Source organism: Actinia tenebrosa, unplaced genomic scaffold, assembly GCF_029948245.1.
Source record: "Actinia tenebrosa isolate PJP-AT-01 unplaced genomic scaffold, QUT_ActTen_1.0 PGA_scaffold8__29_contigs__length_14323225, whole genome shotgun sequence".
NCBI lineage: Eukaryota > Metazoa > Cnidaria > Anthozoa > Actiniaria > Actiniidae > Actinia > Actinia tenebrosa.
This window is the reverse complement of record NW_028292585.1, coordinates 10,563,495-10,591,268: the sequence shown is the minus strand read 5'-3', so window position 1 is coordinate 10,591,268 and position 27,774 is coordinate 10,563,495. Positions and strand designations below refer to the sequence as shown.

The following is a 27,774-nucleotide window of genomic DNA, read 5'->3' as shown; positions in this document are numbered from 1 at the left end:
GAACAACGGTAGTTAAACTAACCCACGATAAGAATATTTTATCCTAAGGTTCATAAAGCGGCAGTGGTGCGAACTCTAGCCCATAGAAGTGAAACGCTTCTTGTTGACGATGCTTTAAAAAGTAAGAGCATATCAAGACATGCCTATCAGAGAACGGCTACCCAAAGAGGTTCATAAATAAGCACTTACAATTGCAATTTACAAATTCGAGTTTTACTCCGAACGCAATGGCCGTGCCGTCGAACTCCATACATTCTTTTGTATGGACCTAACAACTTCAAGGCCAAACTGAATAACTTGACTTTTTTTTTCGATTTCACAAATATTTTACCATTTCTAGATAGCACAATAAACAAATGATTAAAAATATTCGCCATGCCAAGGTCTTCAAATACTCAAAGTTTCCTTCCTTTCCTTCCACAGGTAGTAGGTTAAATTTTTCAGATGGATTATCTTTGAAACATTATGGCTTTTCGGTCGTACCGTTCAAGGGCGGATCCAGGGTTTTTTTTGAAGGGGGGTCTCAGGGGAAAATTTTGTGGGCAAAGGAATCCCAGTCGCATTTTTACCACAAGAAGCCCATTTGACCTCAGGAATGACAGGGGGGTCGCGACCCCCCCGACCCTCCCCCTGGATCCGCCCTTGCTGTTAGACATCATAACTTTCGAAATCTACCTTAGATTCCAAAATTTTAAAGATGTCATGCAAAGCATGAAATGACTACGTATCATTATTTTATGATTATCTTAAAACGTCTAGCAGGAATAGCAAGACCAATGAAACTGAATTTTCAAAATTTAACTACAAAACCGCAATTTTGTCGGGCGGAGAAAATGACCGAATATTTTGATTCCGGCGCGCATTCCATTGTAGTTTACTAGGACTATTTGAGTGTTGAACTCGCACCTTTTTGGTGAAAACAAGGGGAGGGAAAAGCCGCCATTGTCGTAAAAAAAAGCTTTTGAAGATTTTTGGAGCCATTTTTAGCGTAAACTGTCGAAAGCATATTTTTAAAGAAATTGCTAAAGCAAGATGGAAATATTGAAACAAAAAACAGGCAAACAAATTGTTCAAACGGCACATCTCCTAAAGCTGTTTGCATCTCACCATACCGAACAAGAGGGAATTTTGCATGCGCATGCACGCATCCGCTGATGCATAACAAGATGATTGCAGGCTACAGAGGTGGCCACTGACCCGTGACGTATGGTTTGAGCCTTGTTTGAACCATGGCGAGGTCATTTAAAATGATATTTTTGGTGGTTACATTGTTTGTAAACAAATTTTATTGCTCTCACAAAAGGTGTTAAGTATGTAAGCACTACGAGAACAAAACAAAGTTAGCCACAAGTTTTAAAAGTGATTTGAAGCAGTGTTTTGGAATTGAAACAACTAGCGAGCAACTGTGGATATGTTCTACGTGTAGAAGGGCAGTCGCCGAATTTCGAAAAAGCGGAAAAACTTTCCTCCACGTTAGTAGTTTTTTATTTTTTCATAAATTTACCAAAAGTAGAATCTGCATATGTTTTATACAAAGTATGATCAGTACGCAATTTGTTGCAGCTCGCTCAACAAAGGGAAAGGGGAAGACCGAGGAAAAAAGAAGAATTTCAACGCGCCTATGCGACGGGTGCGGGTGTGGCTCCTTCGAGAATTTCAACCAGCACTCAAACCGAAGCTGTAGCAAACACTTTGGATATGAATGGGTGGCAAGTTAAAGAATTCAGTGTGTCCAATAAGCTCCCTATTTACGACCCTGAAATATTTGAACAGTTATGTATTTCACATGGTGCGAAAATAATTTTCAATACCATTTTTTCCGCGATGACTGATGCTAGACACTGCAAATTTCCTGTGTCATTTGAGATTTGAAACAAGACGGGTGTTGCTACACCCCGAAACACCGAAACACCGAAACAGTACTAAAACGAAACACCAGTGTACAAATACTTTTCAATATAATAGTTAAAAGTAGTAGATTAATGAATCTTTTGATTTTGAGAGCAACTGACATCATTTAAGACCAGTTTACAATGTTTTAAGAATCGTATATCTGGAAAGTTTTATGTCATTACTCTGTACTGTCATAATCCGATAATTGTGATTAAAACGTGACTGAGACCTAAATATAGCAACGTGACAGAGTGACCGTGACCTATTCCATAGATTAATTACTTTAAAAAAACTAAACTGATGAGGGTCCTCGCTGTAAGAAAAATGAGCAGTTAATTTTGTTCTTGGGCTAACACAACATCATCAGATGGACCCAAGAAACATGTAAATTTAACAAATTTACGATGGTTTAGCGTGGTATGTCCTCTTATTTACCACGATATGACGTCAAAAGTTGGTCAAAATGTTATGGACTCACGAGGCGTAAGCCGAGTGGGTCCATAACTAATTTTGACCAACGTTTGGCGTCATATCGTGGTAAATAAGAGGACATACCACGCTAAACCATCGTAAATTTGTTTTTTACTACAAAACTCACAAAACTCTAGGAAATAGACTGCACGAAATCTTGCATGACGCCATTTGTTGGTATGGCCTCTTATTTACGACGTTTTTTAACCAATCAGCGCGCGAGAACATTTACAATTGTGGTAAAAAAGTTCTTACGCGCCGAACATTGCAGAACTGAAGCACAATTGAATTTAAAAGTATAGTTTTACGTGATTCGTCCAAAGCAAATGTCCCGTGATTCGAGCGCGGTAAAAAGCTTAAATCATTGTTCAATATTTATGATTCAAACTACACAAACCTGCTAAATATATGTATAAATCGAAAAAAAAACTTATAGAAAAATAATTTATATTTTCCATGGTATTTTAGTTTGTCGTGATATTTTTTTGTCAACTCTCTCTTGATATCAACGTTCACTTTGAATTTATTCTGTAGTTTTGCTTCAATATTGCGCTGCTAATTGCAATTGCCAGGGCATCATCTTCGGTGCCTTGCTGGAACGCAGAGTAGTCGACTTTAGCTGTACTTTCCTTAACGGACTTGTACCCAGCGGTTACTTCGGCGTAGCTCATAGTTATAATACACTAAATTATATGCTTCAAACTTTATAAAGATGCAATAAATACGGCCGGCACAGTAGAAACGAAAAGTATGAACACGCTATAAGAAGTAGTGAATAGCGGTATCCAATAGCTTGATATCCATGGGTGGTTTGACAATTTCTGACGTCCCATCCCTCCCCGTGTTTTCGTCTTTGGATTGATCGAGCCACCGCAAACAGAGTAACTTTTGCATCATATCCATCACCACCAGCAATATAAAGCCAGGCTCCCGTGTGGCCGCCCGCAATGTGTGCAAGGTGATGACATAAAACTTTCCAGATATACGATTCTTAAAACATTGTAAACTGGTCTTAAATGATGTCAGTTGCTCTCAAAATCAAAAGATTCATTAATCTACTACTTTTAACTATTATATTGAAAAGTATTTGTACACTGGTGTTTCGTTTTGGTACTGTTTCGGTGTTTCGGTGTTTCGCTGTTTCGGGGTTTAGCAACACCTAAACAAGACGCTGATACGTTGAATTTCCGGTAATCGTACTAACCAGTAACTTGATAGCAGATTAACGTAACGTATCAGTGTAACGCACGTCCTAGTAAATGGTCCACTTACTAGAGAGTACGTTACACTAATACGTTAAATTTGAATTATGAGCTGCTCTCGAGTTACTTACATTACTCCTGCTATCACGTTACGTTAATCTGCTATCAAGTTACGGGTTAGTACGATTACCGGAAATTCAACGTATCAGCGTCTTGTTTCAAATCTCAAATGACACAGGAAACCCATTAAAGCACTTACTGATTTTTTTTATTCATGAACAAATTCTAAACACAGGAAACCCAATAAAGCACTTACTGATTTTTTTTATTCATGAACAAATTCTAAACACAGGAATCCCAATAAAACACTTATTGATTTTTTTTATTCATGTACAAATTCTAAAGCCGGGCTCCCTGTGCATAGGCTTCAAACTCCCCCCAAAAAACAATGTAAATACACCTTGAAGCCGATTTTTCTCTCTGAAATAACCTGTATGTTTCGAATGAAGAAGGATTTCTGGTAATAAAAAACCAACACAGAAGGTGGCGTCTAGTTTTAGAGTGATGGCTACTCGAACATTTACTAAAATTTAAACATGTAAGTGATTTGATATAGAATAAGGATACTTTTTGTATATATACAAAATGTCGATCACAGTAAGGGTTTGCCAAGATATTATAATTATTAATAAACTCTTGCCATGTGTATCCATATCTATACGATGTACCTCTGGCACTGAATATTTGAGAGTATTTTACTTGTGTTGTATGGACAACGAATGCAGCCATGACACTTTTGCAGTGTTTTCTTCGCGCTAAAAAGTCCATTCTGTCAAGAAAACTCATCTCTTTTTTCATCATATTAGATGAACTAGTCGTATCTTATTTTATGATGTTTATAGCACTGGTAATTTAGGTAAAAATATTAGATTAAATAGGTAAACAATGCAGTATTCTTGCTCATCTGGCTATGTATTCCTGTTCAGTCAAGCATTTCGGCGCGTGCGCATGCAAAATTCCCTCCTGTTACCATACCGTGAAACTTAATTTTGAAAGAAGTTTTTTTTTAAAGAAAAAGATTCTCTGAACTTTGTGGTTTTTCGAGGACATCAAAAGGACTAAAGAAACTTTATTTTTTGCCACTTTCAAGGTTTGAACATAAACTTAACATAGATCAAACAAAGAACTGAAAATGAGCATTTGCTCTTTGGAAAACCATTTTTGCCGGACAGGTTGTTTTGCTGTAAAATGTTAGTAGAATCGATAATATAATTAACTAACGGAGTGGTCAAAAATTAGCAGGGGACAGAGGGGTGGAAAATGGGGAAGGGTCGTAACTTTTTGAGCCCCTGTGAAAAAGGGAGCGTTATAAAAAACAGACAGTGAAAAAAGGGTCACATAAATTTATGCTCTTGGAGATGCCTCTCAAAACACTGGAAAGCGAATTTCCGAGGGTCTTAATTTTATAATTTCTCATGGGGGAAGGGGGCATGTTCCTAAACCTCCCTATATGGTCTCGCTTTCAGCAGTCAGCACCCATACTCTTCCCTTCAAAAGAACCCCTCGATTTATTTGTTTACAAGAGTAAGAGGGGATATATTAAACAAATAAATGCAAAGTTGACTCTAGCAAGAACACATACTGCTCGGCAACACAGCAACACTGCTATCATCAACGCCATTATTCTTATTCATGGTTTAAGGCAGATGTTGCTTGATATCAAGGAAAGACGCTCATACGCTCATATATCATTTAAAATAAACTTCTAACGCGCAAAAATCTGTTCTCATTTCCTAGGTTTATAAATATATTGGGGTTTCTGGATATATGTTTGTTCACATATGTTATATTTGTTTGTTGGGGAGGTATGTCTCGGGGGAGGGTCATGATATTTTTAGCCAAGCTCAAGGGGAGGGGCAGAAAATTTCATTCCTATTGCTAGGGAGGGTCACATTTTTGGCGCTCAATTTCAAATCTCCCCACTGCTAATTTCTGACCAGTCCCTAAGCATAGTTCTGTTTTGCGTTTTTGGAAAATTGTGAAATATATTTATATTAAAAAGGAAAAGATCAATAGCGGATTGTGTATTGAGGTTGTGACCTTGTTTCAGTTCTAAATTGTTCAAATAAATTGCTACACAATGCACTTCAACGTATTATTTTCAGTTCAAAACAGAAATAATCCTTCACTTACTGCGATGATTTTTGTCGTATGCTTTAGTTTTGAGACCAAAGTTTTAGCTTTCAAAAACATAGTCATTCAATGGAAAACTCGTTGATATTACAGTGTATTTATTTTGAGTTATAATAACTATAACTATTGTGCCAAAATGATTATATGAGTATATATTTTCTGATTGAGTGATAGGCTTTAGAATTTTTTTACCCTTTTGTTCATCTATCTTGCAAATGATCGATTGCAGATTCTTTTAAATTATCTCCAATTAATTAATGATGTATTCATATTATACAGTTGTAAAAAGGCAGAATTGACTTTCTCTGTTTGCTGGCTTTTAGGTAACAATAACATTGTATTGAGAAAAGCTTTGATTGATTGTCTTTATTGGTCTTTATAGTGTCATATTACTTTACACAAGTAATTATTAAAGATATATTATAGGAGGTATATTATTTGTACAAATTTGATATAGTGCAATAATAGAGACTGAGGGCTAAATTCACTGGAGTTTTCTAGTTTTTTGTCTATTTGGTAGTAATAACAAAAACAGCTGCTTGAAGATGTATCAATGAGGTGTTATTTAGTAGAAAAATTTTCTGGGAAAATATATTTTTAATTTTTTTCCTAATTATATGTAGTCATTGGTTCCCCAAAATCCCTGGTAGAGTAATTGTTAATTGAACTTATAAGGGTTCAAATTGACACTAAAGAAGACAATGGAATCAGAGTCTACTAATAAGTATTAGTCTTATATCCCTTATATCTATGCCTTCACTTTATACCTGAATGACAATTTGTAAAAGATTTTGATTTTGGAGAAAAAATGTTATGGAAATTACATGTTATGTAATGTTATTTTTTGCAGAAAAAATAGAGTGGTGGTGGACTCCATTAATCAAAGTGTTTCCCAGCATTGTCGGAAGAAACAAAGCTTTTAAGGGCACTTGCCTATGGAATGTCATGGAAACGCATTGATTGACGCCCACCAAAACCTAATTCGTCACAATTGCAAATTGTACGATTTCACAAGTGTGATTAAAACACGGTTCTTAATCACACGTGTGAAATCACAAGTGCTTTCAAAGTTTTGGAATTGTCTGAGTTGCGAAAGGACAAGACTTCGCAACTCAGGCAATTTCAAAACTATAATACACAAGTGAAATTAATCCTTAATTTTACAAGAAACCATACGATTACCCCTTAATGATATACTAGGCAAAATTAAACGCCAAAAAAAATCCAATATAATGTACAACAACATTGAAGTGGGGGTAAAAGGGTGGTAAGAGTACATGGGGATCAATGGCAATAATTAGACCAAAATGACTAAAATGTGTGTTGACTACAGCGCAGGATAAAGCAATCAGTTTGGTATGTTGCTATGGAAACGAACTTGGACCCAGGCTCTTTTCAAGGAAAATAGCAAAATTTCAATGTTTCAGCTTATTTTTTTGCGTTTGTGCTTCAACACCGTCGTAACAACATGTAAGAATACCAATATCCCAGAAAAATAATGGAGGTTTTTTAATCCTGCATGGCTTATGTGCAATTTACTCCAGAACAGGTCTCTGATACTATATTTTGCACGCAAGTGAACTCCTCGTAAGTTTCCTCCAATGAAAGACATTAAATTATTGAATAATTTTAAGGAATTAAATTATTTAAATATATTAATAAGTGTACATACCAAAGAAGGTTGCTTTTGGGAGACAAGGGAATTGGACTTCCTGAAGTTTTGGATTATAAAGTTTCAAAAGATCCTTCTGAAGTTTCTTAAATTCGTTAAATCTCCTCCATACAACAACCTGTGATGGACAAAAATTTCAGGTCTGTTTACAAAAAGCAATGGTAATCCCATCATTAGATTTTAACCTTTAGTAATAGGGCTAACTCCGCTTCTACATGTTTCCATCTTACGCCAGTGAACACGACGAACGACGTAAACGAATGAACAAGCTTTAATAATGAAACGTAGTCGCAAGATGGCCGACCAATAACAACAGTAATGAACAGGCGTCACTGGCGCGGGCGCGCGCGCATGACAGGCACAAATGTCCGCGGGCACAACGGGCTCGCTGGCGCAGTATCTTCTTCTTCCTTATTTTCTGTTAATTAACTGGATAACAAAGTTATTATGGTTCATACATCTACAGGTCGCATAATGTCTCAATATAGGAAGTAGTCCTTGAGGTAGGCTGGGGGTTTGCGTGTTCGTTGTGGTCTCGAGGGAGATTCTTCGCTGCTGAGTTCGTTGTTGATGGGCAGTGGGACGGTGAGAGTGACTTGCGAGGGTGGTGGGTCTTGCTCAGTTGTTTCTGGGGTTGTGTTGGTGTCTTCTTCCGATGCGTTGTCTTGATTGTTTGGTTTACACCAGCTTGGTAAGTCAACTTCGTATGGGCGGATAAGTTCCGATGGGGGTGTTGGTGGACTTGGTTCTTCTGACGCTAACGTTGGGTCTACGGTGGCGAAGTCTTCGTCGGCATCGTTGTGGATTACTTGAGTACTAGTGTGGGAGGAGGCGAGGGGAGCGGGAACGGCATAGCACTCACATAGCTTGACCTTGTATGATGTGGCGCGAAGTTGGGATCCGGTGAACTTCTTAATGTAACACCAAGGGTCGCTCACTTCTGTAACGATGTAGCGGTCACGAGCACGTAGTTTGTCGCGGTCAGCGATCAAATAAACTATGTCTCCCACTCGAATCTGTGGCTGAGGTGCGGCAACTCCGTGTTTGTCTTTGGACTTTTCGCTGTGGGGATGGTTAGTGGACCTCTTCTGGTGCTGCGCTACTATATTCTGGTAGTCAGATAGTGGGAGTTGGTCACAGGTGTATTGACTGCGCTGTGTCCATAGTTCACGAGCGGAGAGACCTTGATGGCGTAGGCGAGAGTTGAGGCGAGCTGTTGCTAGTGCGAGGCCAGTAGAAGTAATGGGTCCACCTCCGGGCTCCTGTCGCAGAAGCTCTTCTTCTAGCTCTTGAATAGCCTTTTCGGCGACTGGGTTCTTATTCTTATTCTTTATGCGACCAACATCGAGCCAAATGTTCAAGTGTTTTAGACCGTCGTTGTTGCTAAGAGATAAGAAGCTTGGTGCAGGGTCTACTCGAATGACTGCTCTTGGACCGTCCAAAGGGTGTAGTTCCACAATGAGGCGTGTAAGGGCGTCGCGCAGGGTGTCGTACTTTTCGTCTTGTATTAAACAAGTGTTGGTGTAGGATGTCGAACACTCTCTGAGTAGTAAGATTGCTTGTCGTTGTCGTTTGATAACGTCAGCAGCGAAGGATATGCCGACGACGTCGGGTGGTTCTTCAGATGATTGGCTTACGAGAGAACTTGGAAACTTCCGTAAGGAGGCACATGGGTGGCATGACGAGGATACCCTGGTTAGGGCACTGTTCATGCCTAACGCAAAGAAGTGGCGTAGTACAACCATCTGAAGCTGGTTGCGAGATGGATGGTTTAGACGAACGTGGAGAGCTGTGAGAAGACCATCAAGTACGGACCGTGGTACTACTATTGCCTCAGATGAGGGGGTGAAAGGTTGGTTGCGTTTGACTACTAGAATGCCGTCTTTGGAGATGGACGTTACGTTTAGATAGCGTTTGATGTCTTTTATGTTAGTCAGTTTCTTCGAGGGTCTAGTTCCTTGTTTCAGATGGGCATGGACTCTGCGGAGGTCGGGACATCCGTTTTGGATTTCTCGCCATGCTGATCTCGTGGTGAATGGAAGTGACTTGGTGTTGTCGATGATGTCTTGAATGGACACGTCACGGACGACAGAGTCTTCTGTTTCTTTGATGAAACTGCACACCTGGCATGTTGGTTCTTGGCACTCTGGAGCGTTGCGGCTCGTAAAGTCTGAAGGGAGGTTAGCCGTACCGGCCAAGTGCTGCAACGTGACTTGATATCGGCTAACGGTAGTTAGGAATGATGTTACCCGAGGGCTTGCGGAAAATTCGCCGCGACAGAGTTTATTGATGGCTTGGACGCATGGTTTGCTGTCAGTGAGTACGCAAGTACGGTGTTCAGACTGTATTATAAACGGGCTGAAGTGCTTGACGGCCGCGGCGATACTCAGTGCTTCAATTTCACAGGGCAGCCAGTTGACTTGGTGTTTGCGGAGTTTTGCGCTGAAAAATCCGGCAAGATAGAGGTTGTTCTCACGGGACACATATAGTGTTGCTCCGAGGCCACGTTTGGTTACGGAGCCGTCTGTTACGATCCATAAGGAGTCGGATGGACGTGGTAGAGCGATGGCTTTGGTTGACGTGAGGGCCTGCTGAGCAGCTTTAAACTTGTGGAGAAGACTTTCGTTCAACGTAAGTTTGTCTTGTGACTGGAGACCCGAGATTGCGCCTTCGAGGGGGTCGATTAGGGAGGAACACTCTGGTAGGACGCGGCTAAGGACTTTGTAGGACCCAATAAAAGAGCGCATGCCTTTGACGGTAGTTGGAGGAGGACAAGATGCAAGAACCGCGACGCGATGAGGACTTGCAGATAGTTTGCCTTGGGACCACACCCATCCTAATATGGTGGTGGACTTTGGACAGATGACCGTTTTAGTTGGTGAGAGTCTAAGGTTGCACCTGTCAAGCTGTTCCAGGACCCGTGCCCAGATAGGTAGAAGGTCTTCGGGGCTTGCTCCTCCGCAGTACAAGTCGTCTGCTATCTTTGCCACGCAGCCTTCTTGGATGAAGTCACCGAGTACTCGACACATCATCTCTTCGAGTGCTGTTTCTGAGCCGGGCATTCCCATTGCGGAGCGGCAGTAAACGCGTACGCCACGAAATGGTGTGGCTACGCCGCAGTACTTCCTGGATTCTTTAGCAAGGGGTATTTGGTAGAAGGCGCGGCTGAGATCAGACTTTATCAGGAACTTCCATGGTGCAATGGTGCGTAGTGTGGAGTCAACGTCTGGCATGAGTGATGGTTGGGGTTTGCTGTAACGTCCCACGTCTGCAAAGGCAGTGACGAGGCGATGACCGCCAGAGGGTTTCTTTATGAGGAAGGAGGGGTTCAGGTATTCTACTGCCACGTCGATATCTTCGGGTTTTTGGAAGACTTGGTCTCTTTCCAGTTCGTCAAACTTCTCTTGCAGCTCTATTAGTTGGTTTCGAGAGTATTGAGGAAGGCGCCCTTTACGTTGGGGCGGCTGTACCGGTCCCATGTTTACGCGGGCTTCTATATGGCCCGCTGCTCCGTTGTACCCTGGAATGTCCGGTTTGAAGACGTTGTCGTATTTCTGTAGGACCTTCTGGAATTGGTCACGCATGGAACTTGTAAGTAGCTTGTCTGGATCTAGACTTACGCTGCCTGAGGACGGCGGGGTAGGCTTTACTTCTGTAACGGGGAGTGTTGAGGGTGGAGCCGCTTCGGGAGGAGTCGCTGGGACGGTTGGGCGGGCCCAGCAGATGTGGTCGTGGCGTCGGACGGTGTATGGTTCGTCGGACGTGTTGGTAATTCGCACTTTACCTCCGACTGTATCTATGACTCGTGGTTGGGGCCATGGGTTTTCGCTGGGTGGAGGGCGTTTGAGTTGGGACGTATCACTACGGGGTTCAATGGCGATAGTGTTGTCAGTTCCCAGCTCGGGGGGGACGTCAACTTCTAGGTAATCTCCAGGCCAGATAACGGTGGTGGGCGACGATGAACGTAACACATACGACGTGGCGTGGCGTATGGTGTGAGCCTGAGTGCTGTGTTTTTCATCGGTGTGGTACAAGATGGTTTCGGAGCCTTGTATAGTTATCTGTTGAGTGGCTGGGCGAACTGAGATGTCGTTCGCGATGAGGAAGGGTATTCCAGCGAGTATGTCAACATCTATGTCCTCTACTACGAGGGCGTCGAGCGCGAGTTTCTTGTTGGAACGAGAGAGCAGGACGTGTACTTCGCCAATAACGGTCAGCGGTGTCGTACCATCGGCTTGCAATGCTTGTTGGGAAGACTTTTCGACGGTAAGACCAAGTGTCTGGGCAACGGACGCTTTAATCATGCTGGTTTCGGCGCCGGTGTCGAGGGTCAGCCTCACTGGGTGTTGTCGATAGAAGGCGTTGAGTAGGGGTGACCTTCTGGTGCTGACCCTTCGGGAGATGGAACGTGCGGACGGAAGGGCTGACGCTTCACTGTCAACTTGATCAGGTGCGTACAGATCTAGGTTATCGTCGTCTTCTTCTACTTCCTCTTCATAGTTGGTTGTCGAGCGAGTCTTGGCGAGGAAGAGTCTGTCCTCAGGAGGTAAGTAAGGGCACTTACTTAGGAAATGCTGTTGATCTGCGCGGCCTGCTTCTTTGCATAGTGGGCATGACCTGGGGCGTCTGGAAGTCGTTGGGCGGCGACTGTTTGGCAATTTGTTTGGTTCACGTGAGGCAGGGAATCTAAATTTTGACGCTGTAGCGCGTAGTATCTTGGAATCAGCGGCTGTGCGTAGTTCGTCAAGCAGTGAGTCCAACGCTTGGGAGATTTCTGGTTTTATCGATGCGAGGGTTCTGGAGCGAAGTTCCGTGCCATATCGTTGTTTTACGAGGTTTGGTAAGTCCGGGTGGATTAGTCTAAGCCAGGTGAGAACGATCATATTTTCAAGACTGGGTGTTGATTCCTCGTCGGCGGTTATAATCTCGCCATGGTGGGTGATATTGCCATTAGCGATGAGGAGATTGTCTTCGACGAAGGACATCAGTCGTTGAAAGAGGTCTTCTGGGCGTTCGTCATGTTCCAGTTTAATGTTATTAAAGTCGATAAAGTGTGCTCCGGTGGACTGGAACCCATAATGCATGCGAATCATGGAGTTGATAGATGTTGAGTTCTTGACAATTGAATTTCTAGAGATAACTGGGCAATAATTAGCGATTTGGCCAAGCATCAACTCCAGATGGGTACACTTTTGCTGTGCTGTTCGACGTCTAGCGACAGGGACTGCTTCACCGTCATCAGTAAAGCCTCTTAGAGGGCCTCGAGATTTCTTTAGCCACGTCACGGTATCACCAAGGAAGGATGCGAAATTTACGTCGAGAGATAATGTATACTGTAGGTTTTGTCTCCATGCTTCGAAGGAAGTGATTGTCTCGTTTTTAGTCAGTGTCCATTGTTTTGGTGCTCTTGTTGAGGTCATTTTTGGAGTCGATGGTTTGGGTGATTGTTGATGAGGCCGTGTGAATGTGTTTCGTAAGCTCTTGTGTACGTTTCTTGCTGTTCGTTTTCCAACCACCGTACAGGTTGGCTCGTTACGAGACTTCTGCTATTGATCGTTGTATTTATACTGTTGTTCGTGGGTCCTTTAATCGCTGCCACCACGCCAGTGAACACGACGAACGACGTAAACGAATGAACAAGCTTTAATAATGAAACGTAGTCGCAAGATGGCCGACCAATAACAACAGTAATGAACAGGCGTCACTGGCGCGGGCGCGCGCGCATGACAGGCACAAATGTCCGCGGGCACAACGGTCTCGCTGGCGTTAAATCTATTGTAACACTGTAACCCTAGTGGTATGAGAGGGCCTATCAGTATGATTGGGTTACCCTTTTGTCCAGGTGAAGGGATATTCAACATCCTGCATTCCTATGACAAATTTTTCCCACTTCTGAAACCTCTTTTATCACAATTGAATATAGCGGAGCTCCCGCGAAGCACCATACTTAAGACAAAATGGTAAACCATCAAGTTTATTTTTCATGGCTTGACTATGTACTACGTCACTTCCGTCTGTACATACGTACATACGTACTTATGTACGGTGTCCGTACGACTCCGCTTTTAGGCAGTGCCTAAATATATATATATTAACTCCCATAAACCAGTGTAAATAAATTCCTGCTGAATCGCACAATAGTCTCCTTCAACAGTGATGTTGTGGTGCGTGATGGTAATGTTGTGGTAGGTGATGGCAATGCTGGTAGTGATGTCGTGGTGGGTGATGGTAGTAATGTTGGGGTGGTTGATGGTTGATGGTAATCATGGCAGTAATGATGGTGTTAATTACCGCAGCAATGATGATAAGTGGTGATGATGAATGGTTTAGTGTGTAGTTTGACACTATCTCCACTGGTCCCACTGCATATATATAATTATAAGAATCTTATTAGAGTATCTGATCATTTCTCTTCCAACCTACTAAGGCCATGCGGTATCTTATGCACTTATGAGTGCTTTAGTGGTCTTGCTGTACTTCCCCTCTACCTGCGGTTTCTCCCTTTTTTGTTATTTTACCACCCTTTCCTTCCTTTGCACTGTTGTGGTTCTTTGGAAAGCTCCTACAAGTCTGTTCCTATAACTTGTATATGAGTGGGACCATTCTAGGGCCATTTAGAGACAAGTCCCCTTTGTGTCCTTTCCATGTTAATTATCATATTAAATTATTCAATATGGCATAAGTGCAAAGGTAAAATTGACAACTGCAGAATGAAAAACTTGCATCCAAACAGTTTCGATATCATCTTTAAAACACTCATTAATATATGAAATGTGTTAAAATGTGCATACACTTAAGGTGACTGCCTACTTTTGGAAATTGATTTAAGCTTTTTTTAAAACTTCAATTTTCCGAATTGAAATTTAATGCTAATTCCAAATCTGGAAAGAAAAATACGGTGTCCCGTTTTCGAGATAATCAGCATTTAATGGAAGCCTACGCACGAGCTTTTGAAGTAAAAATTGCGCCACCGGAAGTGATTAGAAAAAAATTAAGATAAATAAGATAATAGTTATTTGCAGTCTATATGATTGCACGAACAAAGGCTAGTCAATCCTTCTACAATAATACATGGATATTTTCGACAAAAAGACAGAGATACATTGATTTGTCATATTTTGTAGTTTCGGTGCTCTTAAAAAATCTCATAAAGTCGAACAAAAATCCCTACAAAAATCTATTTTTTCACATGTTCCTGATTTAAACTTTTCCTAAAATGTTGATATAACCTAGATTTTTAGGAGTTTTTTCGAATGAGCTATCAAAAAATATAGAATCCAGTGCAAAATTTGAGGGTTTTGCCCTGTTGAAGCTCAAAACGCATATGGTTCTTCAATAAAATCTTGTAGATTTTTCAGCGGTTTTTGAGCGCACGCTCATCGTGGGCTCAATTCGAAGGTTCGAACAAAAATCCCGTAGATCGTGTTTTAGACACTACATCATCAGTTATTATATTTTTTTTTAGTTTGTTAATTGTTAATGTTAAAGTAGTCTACAATTAATGTAATAGTTACCTCTTCAACCACGCCAGGGAATCTATCCTGGCAAACCTGCAAATATAAAGCATTGAATCCATATAAAGAGAATTCATTTTTGAAATGGCCCGGGGTATGGTGATGTAACTGTGGAAGGGTTGGTGCCATGGTGAGTCAATGGTGGAAGGGTTGGGACCATGGTGAGTCAATGGTGTAATGGTTGGGGCCATGATGAGTCAATGGTGGAAGGGTTGGGGCTATGACAAGTCAATGGCGTAAGGGGTGGGGCCATGGTGAGTCAATGGTGGAAAGGTTGGGGCCATGGGGAGTCAATGGTGTAAGGGTTGGGGCAATGGTGAGTCAATGGTGTAAGGGTTGGGGCCATGGGGAGTCAATGGTGTAAGGGTTGGGGCCATGGGGAGTCAATGGTGGAAGGGTTGGGGCCATGGTGAGTCAAAGGTGTAAGGGTTGGGGCAATGGTGAGTCAATGGTATAAGGGTTGGGGCCATGGGGAGTCAATGGTGTAAGGGTTGGGGCAATGGTGAGTCAATGGTGTAAGGGTTGGGGCGATGGCGAGTCAATGGTGTAAGGGTTGGGGCCATGGTGAGTCAATAGAGAGGTTTAGCATGACGTTTTTTGGAAGATACCATGAACCGCTAACCTGAAGATGTCATGTGACTACGCTCCTGCCTTCACGTTTGTCGTTTGCGTTTCAAGTTTTCACGGCAAGACACTCAATCTGCAGTAAGTGTTTTCCCTCAGGATTTTTTATCTTTTGTAGTAGGAGAACTGATGTAAGGTGTTATTTGTAAAGTGATTTAATACATAAGGGATTGAGGGTTGCATTTTTTTGTTACTTTTTTTATTTTTGAAGAGATACAGTAAATTTAATTGAAGGCATAATCATGAATGAAAATCAAACATGGCGCCCTCCATGTCGTATGTAAATTACGATTTACTAATTACCTCTCTAAAAATCTATACTTCGAACCGCAAACCGCTGACTTCAAACTGCAGTTAGCGGTTCGCGATTTCTCTAGGTAAACGTCATGCTCAACCTTTCTAATGGCGTAAGGGTTGCCTGCAAACATTTTAAATGATAGAAGGGTCGGTGAATAATAATATAACCCTTTGATTCCTGGGCATTTTTGAAGTTTTTCTGACCCTAAACATTCTGCAAGCCCTAGCAAAACCATATTTGGAGTTTGGATTGATACTGTCAATGTTTTATGCAAATGCAGAATGAAATTCAAGTGAAGAAACATTTTTTCTAAGAAACAACAGCAGTTTTATTGGTTTAGAAACGTGTTAAAATGGCTATTTTTTTTTTCGCTAAACTTTGTGAAGTTCTTGATCCCGCCATTATTGATTATGTTCTTGAAATTAAGTGTTTTTTTAAATATCCAAACCAGTAAAGCCAATTGAAACTTAATTGGTTAGAAAAAGGATTCAAAACTCAGCGAAATGAATTTTACAGCCAAAGTTACCAGCTTTATTACTTTAAAATAATATCTTATTAACTAAAAAGACTGAAAGCCTTGTTTTTCTTTAGGCTCTACTAGCCCACACGATTGAAGCCAGAATACTGAGTAGCTGTATTAAATACGAATAAATATCTGAATTACAATCCTAGAAATACCCTTTTGCTGCTCAATTATATTATTTCTAACTATTGGAGAGCCCAGAGCTACAGCCTTAGCTGCTAAGTCAGCGTATGAGGCCATGAGCCATGAATCTATGAACATGTCATTCAAATCCATATTGTATAATTGTATGTGCACTCTTGTGCAAGTTGCACTTTTCTTGGACTGGAGAAGACAAAAAAACAAAGGCATGTTATGACTGGGCTGCCACAGTCAATCCAGTAAATATATAAAGATATGAGGTCAACCATATTCCCTGTAAATTTTTTTGGAATTTCCCATGATCCATTGCAATGCAGACTAGTGAAAAATCAAGTAGCAACCAAATACTTACAAAAACATGACTGTTGCTCAATGTGTATAAATATTAATTGATGGCAAAAAAAATTATAACTTATTTGATGAAAAAAAAACAAGGACTAGGTTTGAACTTTACTGTGCATCTGTGCATCTGACATCTTTCCTGGATTGATTGGCAAAGATGATAAGTAATTGAAACTTTCCAGAGCCTATTCAAAATCCAGGAAGCCACTCCGAAATGAAATAGTTTTTTCACTTACCCTCTTATTCCAAACATTATCCACAATTCATGTGGGATTCACAGTCCCACCACAATAGTGATAAAGCCTCCAAACATTTCTGGCATGTTTGATATCGAAAAGAAACCGTTAGTTATTGTGCAGGAGAGTAAACAATGGGCTGGGACATGTACATATTTCATTTCTTTGTCCCCAGCTCTTCCGATCCCTACTGAATTCAAAAACCTCCCCGGCTTTAAGTTAATTTTCAATGCTTCAATTACTTTTAATTCAAAGATTTCTCTGAAATAATTAATGATTTTTTGAAGTCACTAAAAGGCCTCCAAATTCAGACTTGACAGGATTTCAAATCCCTTGCAATTAGTTCCAGTCCTTAGGTTTCATCTCAGACGGGAACTAATTTGTGCTGACTTTGAAATCCTGTCAAGTCTGAATCGTCAACCTTTAAGTATTATGTAGAAATCATATGAAAGAATATGAAGAATAGTTTGAGAAATAAATAAATATGATAGCTAGGTATAATAACCTAGATGAAAATTAAATAATGGCACCAGTGTTTGTGGTGAGGTGTCCACTTACAGTGCGACTATTCCAACCAAAGCCACCTCGACAAATTTTCTACAAATTAGCCAATCAAAAGTAGGAATCTGAACAATAGAATTGCTACAAATCGGACAAAAATCCATGGGTTTACACAGCTGAGAAGACTGCCGGCACTTTTGTTGTCAAATATAAACGTGCTGTCGCATAGCAACATATAGTGATAACATCTAACAGTGTCAGCCTGATAATATCTTTGTCTGGAAGAAACAAACTGTAATCATAAAGACTGTGTTTCATATGCCCTGGTGCAAAACCTGACCAAGATCCTACAGGATCCTGTAGGATCCTGTAGGAGCCTGTAGGATCCTGTAGGATCCTGTAGGATCCTATAGGATTCTGTTTAGGAATAAGATCTTATATAGGATCCTATTTAGGATTAGGATCCTAAATAAGATCCTGAATAAGATCCTGAATAGAAATAGGATCCTATAGAGTATCAAGATCCAAAGTAAGATCCTGGATAGGAAGCAGGATCCTAAGTAGGATCCTGGACAGGTATTGAGATCCTGAGTCGGATCCTGGGTAGGATCTTGAACAGGATCCTAATAAGTAATGAGCAGGATCCTAAGTAGGATCCTGGGTAGGAATTAAGATCCTGAGTAGGATCCTGGGTAGGATCTTGAACAGGATCCTAATAAGTAATGAGCAGGATCCTAAGTAGGATCCTGGGTAGGAATTAAGATCCTGAGTAGGATCCTGGGTAGGATCTTGAACAGGATCCTAATGAGTAATAAGCAGGATCCTAAGTAGGGTCCTGGGTAGGAATTAAGATCCTGAGTAGGATCCTGGGTAGGATCTTGAACAAGATCCTAATAAGTAATGAGCAGGATACTAGATAAATAAAAATTAAAAAAAAAAATCAAGGCAGTGGGCAATTAAAATAGTTGAGCGTACGAGACTTATATGAGTATAATATGGATAGGTATCGTAGATATGTAGCAAAGGTACAGTTTATGTTAAAGTACATCGTATATAAATGTATATTGAATTGAGAATAAATAATGCGTTTCGAGTGAAGGCAACGCAAATTGAAGTCTTTACGACCTTCTCGCTCTGACGATCAAGGAGTTCGATCCCACTTTTTCAAACGCTCTAAATCTTGGCTTGAAAAGCTTGAATTTCACCTCGATGCAATAAAAAAGAATTTTAGGTAAGTATTTAAAAAAATCTTATATACAATAATAGATTATTTAGTGTCGGTAGACGGACGTCCTTAGATCAGTCCACATCCTCTGAATGCATGTCTTTTTTTATGGTGGCCGAATCTCTGGATGGCGAAGATCTTGTATCTTTATACGAAGATAATGGAAAGACAATATTTATTACAATATTTTTTTTAGGAGTCTGTTTCAAGAAGAAAAACATCGGGAGAAACATCGGTGAGTGCATTCCATGTAATTCGAGATCGAGCCTTCACACAGGTATTCAGCGGTTGCTGGCATAACGCATGCGCATACGTTTAGGCGCCAGAGATTCAACCGTTGGTGATTTTGGTTTACTGTGGTACAAGTTCATGGAGTTTAAACGGGAATTTACTTACGAATATATCTTTTAAACACCCTTTTTGTTTCTCAGAGCTATTTTTCTGTTAATTTTAGATTTTCATTTTTGAAAATCCGCTGTTTATTCATTCCTTTCAGGCAACAGCAACGTCAGAAGTGACTTCATCTGGTGACAGTCCAAAAGTACTTCGAATTCGTCAAATATTCTTCAAATATTTCCAGAAGTAGTACAACCTCGACTGGAGAAACTATAATTCTTGATAGTGATAACGTAAGTATGTATTTCTTACTGATATGTTCTGTAATTTAACGAAAGTTATATGCAGGAAAAGACAGAACCAGTTCAGAATGAAAATGACTTAGTAAGTATTGCTACTGTGTTACAGTGCAGGATGGGAATAACATTTAAGGTTTTTTAGCAGTGAGAAGTTTTGTGCATGTGAAATGGAAGTTTAAACGTTTTTGAACATGGTCATTCAAAAATAAAAGAATAACTAGCTGACATAAACAGCTTAATCATAATATTTTTTAAAGAGTGCTTTAGTTATCTCTCATATTTCCTGTCCTATAGTTTGCAGATGTCATTTACTATTTACCACTTCTCCTTATTTTGTTAATTTGTGAAGCTATTTTATTAGTTCAACAAATTCCTAAATGTAAGAATATTTATTTATTGTTTTATTTAGATTTGGAATGGTACAAACCTTCTAGCAGATGTATCAGCCAAAGCAAAAAAACCTAAACTTTACACAACTAGTTTGTTGTCAGTACTGTTTACTGATGAAGAAATGTGTCTTAGATGTGTGGAACCTAAGGAAGGGGCCACAAGAAAAACAGCTCTTGACCAGAGCAAGATCAACTTATTAAAGAGTAAGTGTTCAACTATTTATACGATGATGAATTAATCACCATTCCCTTTCATTCAATCAATGAAATAATAAGTTTTCCATTATACGATTAACAGGTTTCAATGTTTCATTTATCATAAAATAGAAGCACTACATTACATAAAATAATAAAGTGCACATATCACATAAATGTGACACGATTCTTAACTATTTAGCACCTAATAAATTTATTTATGCATTAGTCAATTGAAACCCTGGCCCCCAACCCCCAGGGAAGGGCGAGGAAATAGCACGTGCAAGGTACCAGACATTTTCCTTTTTCTTGCACTTGTTCTTGCGTTTGGTTGTACTATTAAAAACCTTTTTTGCTTGCACTTATTCACATCTCATTTTCACTGCTTGTGCTTGTTCTTGCTCTTGCATCGCTAGTGAAAACCTGACTTATACTAAGAATTTGCAGAAATAAACACAGTGCTTAAAAGGAATTTCTTTGTCTTTGTGTCATGCCTCGTGGAAACTGCAAGATACTGGTTTGCAGTAATAGTGTTAAGGTGTTTTTAAAGTCCCTACAATCCCTAGTTGTGTTGCTATTTTTGCACAAAGTACTAATAGATATGAGAATTATTAAAATGATTTATTGAATGAGTTTATATTTTTGATATTGCAGGGTGTATCAAAGCAAAGTACGGAGAAAAGGTCCTGGACAAAGGATGGTCAGACATTTGTATCGGCCTTAATCAGAAAAAAATTAGAAAAAATTCAGAAAAATTAATGTGTGCGTTCATAATGTCAAAGAAAATATTGAGTAAATTTGTCATGTTTCTGTTTCAATTGTTGAGATTTACTTGTTTTATTTAGTTCTGCTATCTGCTATTTAAGGGAGACTAGCACCAACATTGTACGATTTTTGATTTATCTGAAACTAAATTTCCTACAACAATCTTACATTTGTGATAAATCCATGGTTAAATGTTTTTCTTGATATTACGATGGGAAGTATTTATGAGTACAAACACTTTACAAAAGTACCATTTCATTTTTTGTTAACTGAAAATAGTCAATAGGATATTGAATATGGTTGTTTTTAATATGTTTAGAAATAAACAAGTTTTAAAAGAATTTGGCATTCTAATATATGTCTCAAAATCTAGAATATTATAGGATCCTTTGTATGATCTTGGAGAAGTTTAACAAGATCTTGAATAGGATCCTATACGAGATCCTATAGAATCCTATTCCAGATCCTAAAGAATACTATTCAAGATCCTATAGGATCCTATTCAAGATCCTATACAATCCTATTCAAGATCCTATACAATCCTATTCAAGATCCTATAAGATCCTAATCAAGATCCTATTTTTTGTAGGATCCTGCTCAATATCCTACAGGATCCTGTAGGATCTTGAATATAATTCTATAGAATCCTGTCCAAAATCCTATAGGATCCTGTCCAAGATCCTAAAGCATCCTGGTCAATGTCCTATAGGATCCTATTCAAGATCCTATAGGATCCTATAGGATCCTGTAGGATCTTATTCAAGATCCTACAGGATTCCTATAGGATCCTATAGGATCCTGTAGGATCTTATTCAAGATCCTACAGGATCCTGTTCAAGATCCTTTAGGATCCTGTTTAAGATCCTATAGGATGCTGTAGGATCCTATAGGATCCTGAATATGATCCTAAACAGCATCCTGTACAAGATCTTGGTTAGGATCCTTTAGGATCCTAAACAGGATCCTGCTCAGGATTTGCACCAGGGTGGTCTCTAATTTGCTTTCCTGTCGTACATTACTATTTTTCTATATCTTTGGTGACAAAAATCACTAATTTGCGAAGAAAATAATATATTACAAGCTCTTCTTCATCATTTAGTTTTACCAACAGGAACAACAGAAGAATATTCAAATTCAAAATTTGCCACTAATCTATTGTCTAAATACTCAAACACTATTGGATAATTTGTGAAAAATTTGTCAAGGTACATGGCTTTGGTTGGAGATAGTCGCACTGTAAAATTCAAGTAGAATTCAAGCACCCAAAAAATAATTTTCAGGGAGTATGTTTAGCTAATATAACCAGGTAATGTTTTGGACTGTTTTTGCACATGGCCAACTTTCAGAGTCATTTCTAGTATCCCTGGAAGGGGGAATAAGTGGCCGTTCCATATGATACCGGAATGAGTTTGTTCCGGAACGACAATGAAATTTCACACAGCGTTTACATGAGAAAAATTCACATAACGAGTTCAAGCTATGATCACATTGAAATGTTTGATACGCATGTGTTATTCCTTTCATTCTCCCCAGAGAGTGGTTTCATTCCGGAATGAGTGTTCGTTCCACGTTTACATGATACCGGTATGGAAATCGTTCCGGAATGAGCGTTTCGTTCCGGAATGAAAACCGGGATGACTCATTCCGGATCAGTGACTTGTTCAGGAATGAAATTTTGCTCTGGTATCATGTAAACAAATACAAAGAAATATATGGCAACCGGGATGAACTCGTTCTGGAATGAAACCCATTCCGGTATCATGTAAACGACCCCTAACGCTAGCTGGGACAGCATCATATTATTTGCTGTGGAGCAAAAATGTATTGTATTCACATACTTCTATGCATGAGCTTTTTACTGCCAAACCAGCGTTTGCACACCTTATTTGGTAAAATAAACCATCAAAATGTGTTGGTTTAACATACAGAGCCTGTGCGTAGAAGTATGCAAATGCCATTTAAATGTGGTCAATCTTTAGCGCTCCCACTGTAAAAAGAAATTTATTAAAAACCAATGTTATTTGATTACAATGGTTCACAATCAATGGTATATACAAGCAATTAATTTCCAATATTAATCGATTAAATGTCATCAATTGATATAATAGAGGTTATCAGTTGGCTAAGCATTTGATAAATGGCTGTGTATTTTTACGAGTCACAGAGTATTTTGGTAAGCCTTAATAGGCAAACCAAAATACAAGTGATGAGTAAAAATGTACAGCCGCATCATGCATATCCGACTGATAATTAAGTTGTTTATCATTTAATTCTGCAAAAAAATCCTCAAAATCCCTCTAAACTCTACTGTACCAGATCATGAGCAGATGACAGTGCTGATATGGTCTCAACATCATTGTTCGAGCATAAACATGCACATTTGCTTGGGCATTGTATAGCTCGCTTTAAAATCAAAATGCTTCATTTAAAACATAAATACGGGCTAATATTTGCTCCAGACCTCTCTCATTGCCTTACATATTATAATTTTATAATATATAGATATATTTTAATGAAGATCACCACATTTTTTTTGAAGAAAAATTAGAGAAGATCATAAAGCTTCGAACAGCAAAGATCAAACCCTGGAATGTGCTAAGCAAATTGTCTATTTTGCTTCTTAGACCAAATAGAAACTTAAAATAAATATTGCTATGTACCTTGTGTTCCTTTGAGAGTAGACTTTGAAGCCAAAACAGTTAATATAAATACATAAATGTAGCTTATAAGATTATCTATATTGTCATGCTGAATGAATTTGCAGTATCGCTTATCGTATAAATTCTTTGAAACCTGTTCTCCTTTTCGATCTTCGCTCGTTCATGCAGAAAATGCTGCTCGAGTAGATGAATCATGAAGAGTAAACCAAAACAAGCTATTGCTCATGAAGTTCATTGAAAATTCTTAGAAACAATCGCTTCGAAACCATCGGTATCTTCTTGCCTTGAAATCCTTGTTTACGAAATTGATAAATTATATTTTTAGTTTGGCTGTCTTGAATTACAGCAGTCTACAAAATAGAGCATGCGTAGACATAAACCTCTGCCACGTGATCTGCTAGCTCCACCCACTCATAATCACTTGACAACATAGTGACATTGATTGACATCTGGTACATGATAATTGATTGGACTATAGACGGGAACCCCACAGCAGATGCCTGCAAAGGTCTCTTGGTTAGGTTCCTGAAGACCCCTGGGTACTATTGTGCAACTTTCCCATTTTGTCGTGGAGAAGACAGAAAAAAAAACAAAGACATTTTATGACTGTGGTCCACAGGTATCCCAGTAATTAAATGATAATGATTGTTATCGATCATCGATTTCACAAACTCTGTGCTTGAACACCTGTGTGAATTCTTCGTTTGCAACCACATGTATTTGCTGGTGCTAAAGTATTTTTAGGGGCCAATCAAAAAACAATCCTTATGACCGTGTAGAGATACTTATAATACAACTCTGAGCAAAAAAATGGAGCATTAGATAATTCTAAAACGAGCTATGAGCGAACGAAGTTACAGATATTTTAGTGTAAATGTTCGGCGAAAACTCGCTGGATATATATGGCGGTCAAAATTTTAAAAAAATATCTAATGACAAAAAAATTATCAAATTCACTTCAAACATGTACTAAACTAATTTATAAATTTGTACAACACTAAAATTGTTTGATTTGGCAAAAAAATGTCTTTATTTCTTTGACTTTTCAGACACCTTATGAGAGTAAGGTGAGGATAACCGATTAGAAAATAAGATTTGCACAACTCGGAAACAAAACGATGCAACGATCTGAAATTTTTTACACTAACTCATATCATATTTCTCTAAAATATATCAAAGAATCGAGTTTATAGCATTCATAATTAATTTTAAGTTGTTATTTTCTTGGTCTATGACGTCACGTGTAAACTATAGGAATAATACATATGAACTTCACACAAAGCTGCGAATTTTTCTTTAATATTTTTAAAAAAGGAATCATGTATGAGTAATGTGCGTATGTATTCCGGTGTCGTTAAACGCTTTACATGTAACATAAGTCAGTGAATTAGAATTTCGTACCTTTCTTGATACTCTGTAGACCGTATGACCTGCAAATGATTTCCTAGGGTCTGAAACCTCATATAATCTGATTTCATCCTCGGCCATATTTCACTTAGATGCGACAAAAATAATTCCCAATTCAATTTTGTGTCGATTAGAAGCCACATTAATGTTCAGAGCTTCTGATGTTCCATTACACTGTCCATCTATTAGATAGGAAGACAGTTACAGTATGCAGCAGTTAGACTGAATATGAACTAAACCCGCTGGCAGGTAAAGACTGAGGCGCAGTGGTCTGACTCAAGTTAGTGACGTCACCACAAATGGCTGCTTCCTGCTGGTAAAGCATAGTGTTTAAGAGAGAAAAATTCTTATAAACTTGGATGTCATTCACAGGAAACAAAGAGCTATAAACCCACATATGTCTACCATGTCTAACGAAGATAAAGGGGTAGCACTTATACTTGAGGCAGAAAAGAAGGTTAAATCTTCCCAGGGATTTTTCGGTGGATTATTTGGGTGAGTGCCTTGTCTTCTACCAACCATAGAAAAAAGTGAACGGTGTTTTTTCAAAATATTAACCTAATTTTGATAAATATTCATGCCATACATTTTAGGAGCGCCTCTAAGCTTGAAGATGCGGCAGATCTTTATGTTCGAGCTGCTAACATGTTTAAGATGGCAAAGAATTGGAGCGGTATGTGTTTGATTCTTAGCATATTTATTTTCTTATATTACTTACTAGATTGACTTACAGTGTAGTAGTTAGTACTAAGCTCCTATCTCTATTCAGTGAGGGCCTGATCGGATTCCTGCGTTTCATTAGCAAGCATACATTAATTTTAAAAATCCATGTGTATTAGAATATTAAAAAGTATGTGTGTAAAAGATTTTGATAAAATTTATACTAAGGTTAAGACATATTTAAATTGTTTCAAGGGTAGAGTAAGCTTATATAAAACCTACACTAGAAAAAATAGGCAGTCTATGACTGCATATATCTATGGGCCAGGCTATAGAATTTAAAGTGGTAGTTTATTTAGCAATTATAGTCCTCGAGCCCGAATATTGACTCATAGGCCATGAGGGCGAGAGGACTAATTGCAGGGCAGTCAACTCTCCCGGATAAACTGGGAGTCTCCAGATTTTGGACCGTATCTCCTGGTCTCCAGATTAAAGTCTCAAATCTCCCAGATGATCACCGAAGCTGACCATTTCTTGTGAGACTCAACTTTCACAACCATAAAATTCCAATAATTTTGTGTTGTTTGTGTTATTTTACATCGCTAACAAAATCAAAACATTCCTCATAAACCACTGTTTTTGCAAGCAGGCCATATTGTAATATAAGCGATAATCTGATTGGTCAGAAATAAACCAATCACATCAAATGTTACAAAGCAAGTGATGTCATATTCATTATAATGACGTCATCGATCATGAATACTATATACTTGTCTGCTGTGACATCATGTCCCTTCCCTATCATTTCTGAAGATCTGAATATCTCGGGGGGTTGACAGCCCTGTAATTGTTTTAGTCAATTCCAAGTAGTCGCTCAAATATATCAATGCAACCAACAATTTAATGTTTTGCCTTTCAAAGTCAGCACCTTTTGCTACTAGTGAGCTATAACTTATTGATTGCTATCAATAGACATCACTTCCCTGATTACATCTCTAATCTTAATGCCTTGTTGGATTTTGGAGGTTGTCTGTATATATTGTTTTCTGGTTTCATGTCGTAGGAAAAGTTAGAAAGAATACTTTGTGGACTTATTTTGACATGATTTGACAATCACTACAGTGTAGTTGACCCACAGTCAACCACTTGTTTGCCCCCAAGTCAACTCCAAAAAATTGTGAATGATAGTAAGAAATAGCCTAGTAGTAGCTTATCCAATCAGAATGCAGCAGAGTGGACTGCAGCTTTGGTTGAGGTTAATGGAGTTGGAGTTAGTGCAGGCTAATACTGTATATTTTGATGTTCAAAACCTTAAACCATGCAATTTTTTATATTCGAAAGTAGTTTTAATACAGCGGACTTTGATGTAAATTTACAAATAACTTTTATTGTTTAACAGACTTAAACAGTACCATAAAATGCAATCAGTTTTTTATTGTAAAAACAATGAACGTTTAGTAATTATAAACACTAACTGAAATAAACATCAGTGTTCATACCAGGCTGCTCCATTGCGGGAATCGCGCATAAAAAACAAAAAAGGCGCACAAATTTCAACTCTATACGCCCCCAAGGGCGCATGAATTATCCAAAAAATACTTCCTGATAGTTTCAAAAGATTTAGAGTACTTTTGAAATAATAAAAGTCGCATTATATTGTCAATGAACAAGGTGAAAGTCCACATGAAACGGCACGAATTGAACACAGCCGCCATCTTGTATTTAAGTCGCTGAAACTGATCTTGTTTAATAGAGGCTCAAGTATGGCTGCCCAGGGAAAGTTTATTGTGTTATCATTACTAATAAAACTGTCTTACATCGTTGTAGATTTGCAACAGAGTTACTGGCAAAAAACATTAATGTAAAATTATTCTTTATTTAAAGATTTTGCAAATGGCCCATCTAGTTTTCTAATTGGCCCCTATAAACTTTGAGTCGGGGGGCCCTTTGACCCCCTAAAAGAAATACCTGGTCAGAACACTGAAACATAACGCTAATATTATAAAATAAACTCTTTTTTCTAAAATATTTAAAAGGGGGATAAAATAAGCAAAAAATATAATCATTGACTCTTGCAGTTTGATCTGAAATGATGTTTTGTAGTCTGGTGTTGCAGAATAGGTAATATGGATTGCCAGGCCGTGTACAATGAGACAGAGTACAGTTCACATGGCATAAATGAAAGCCAGTTTATTTCTCAATTTATGTTATACATACATATACATTTT

At 38.9% G+C, this 27,774-nt stretch overlaps 2 protein-coding genes and 1 long non-coding RNA gene across 5 annotated transcripts in view; 2 read left to right on the top strand and 1 right to left on the bottom strand.

Annotated features, from left to right (window-relative positions):
* LOC116298443 (ribosomal protein S6 kinase-like 1) overlaps positions 1–25,103 on the bottom strand; it is a 104,034-nt gene extending 78,931 nt beyond the window's left edge. For both annotated transcript variants that reach the window (XM_089024170.1, XM_089024171.1), the window contains exons 1-3: positions 24,881–25,103; positions 14,946–14,981; positions 7,432–7,549 (exon numbers count right to left, since the gene is read on the bottom strand). In XM_089024170.1, coding sequence (XP_088880296.1) covers positions 7,432–7,549; positions 14,946–14,981; positions 24,881–24,967 — 241 coding nt within the window. In that variant the 5' untranslated portion in view covers positions 24,968–25,103. The remainder of the gene's footprint in view (positions 1–7,431; positions 7,550–14,945; positions 14,982–24,880) is intronic.
* On the top strand, positions 19,140–20,872 carry LOC116298446 (uncharacterized). The gene is made up of 3 exons (XR_004197339.2): positions 19,140–19,464; positions 19,880–20,063; positions 20,709–20,872. It is a non-coding gene; the product is annotated as an uncharacterized LOC116298446 (long non-coding RNA).
* Positions 25,104–25,163: 60 nt separating the features above from the next.
* Positions 25,164–27,774, top strand: part of LOC116298444 (alpha-soluble NSF attachment protein) — a 56,120-nt gene continuing 53,509 nt past the window's right edge. Inside the window, exons 1-2 of one of the 2 annotated variants that reach the window (XM_089040709.1) lie at positions 25,164–25,381; positions 25,480–25,559. In XM_089040709.1, the coding sequence (XP_088896835.1) occupies positions 25,284–25,381; positions 25,480–25,559 (178 nt within the window). In that variant the 5' untranslated portion in view covers positions 25,164–25,283. The remainder of the gene's footprint in view (positions 25,382–25,479; positions 25,560–27,774) is intronic. The other variant, XM_089040708.1, reaches the window with a different exon arrangement.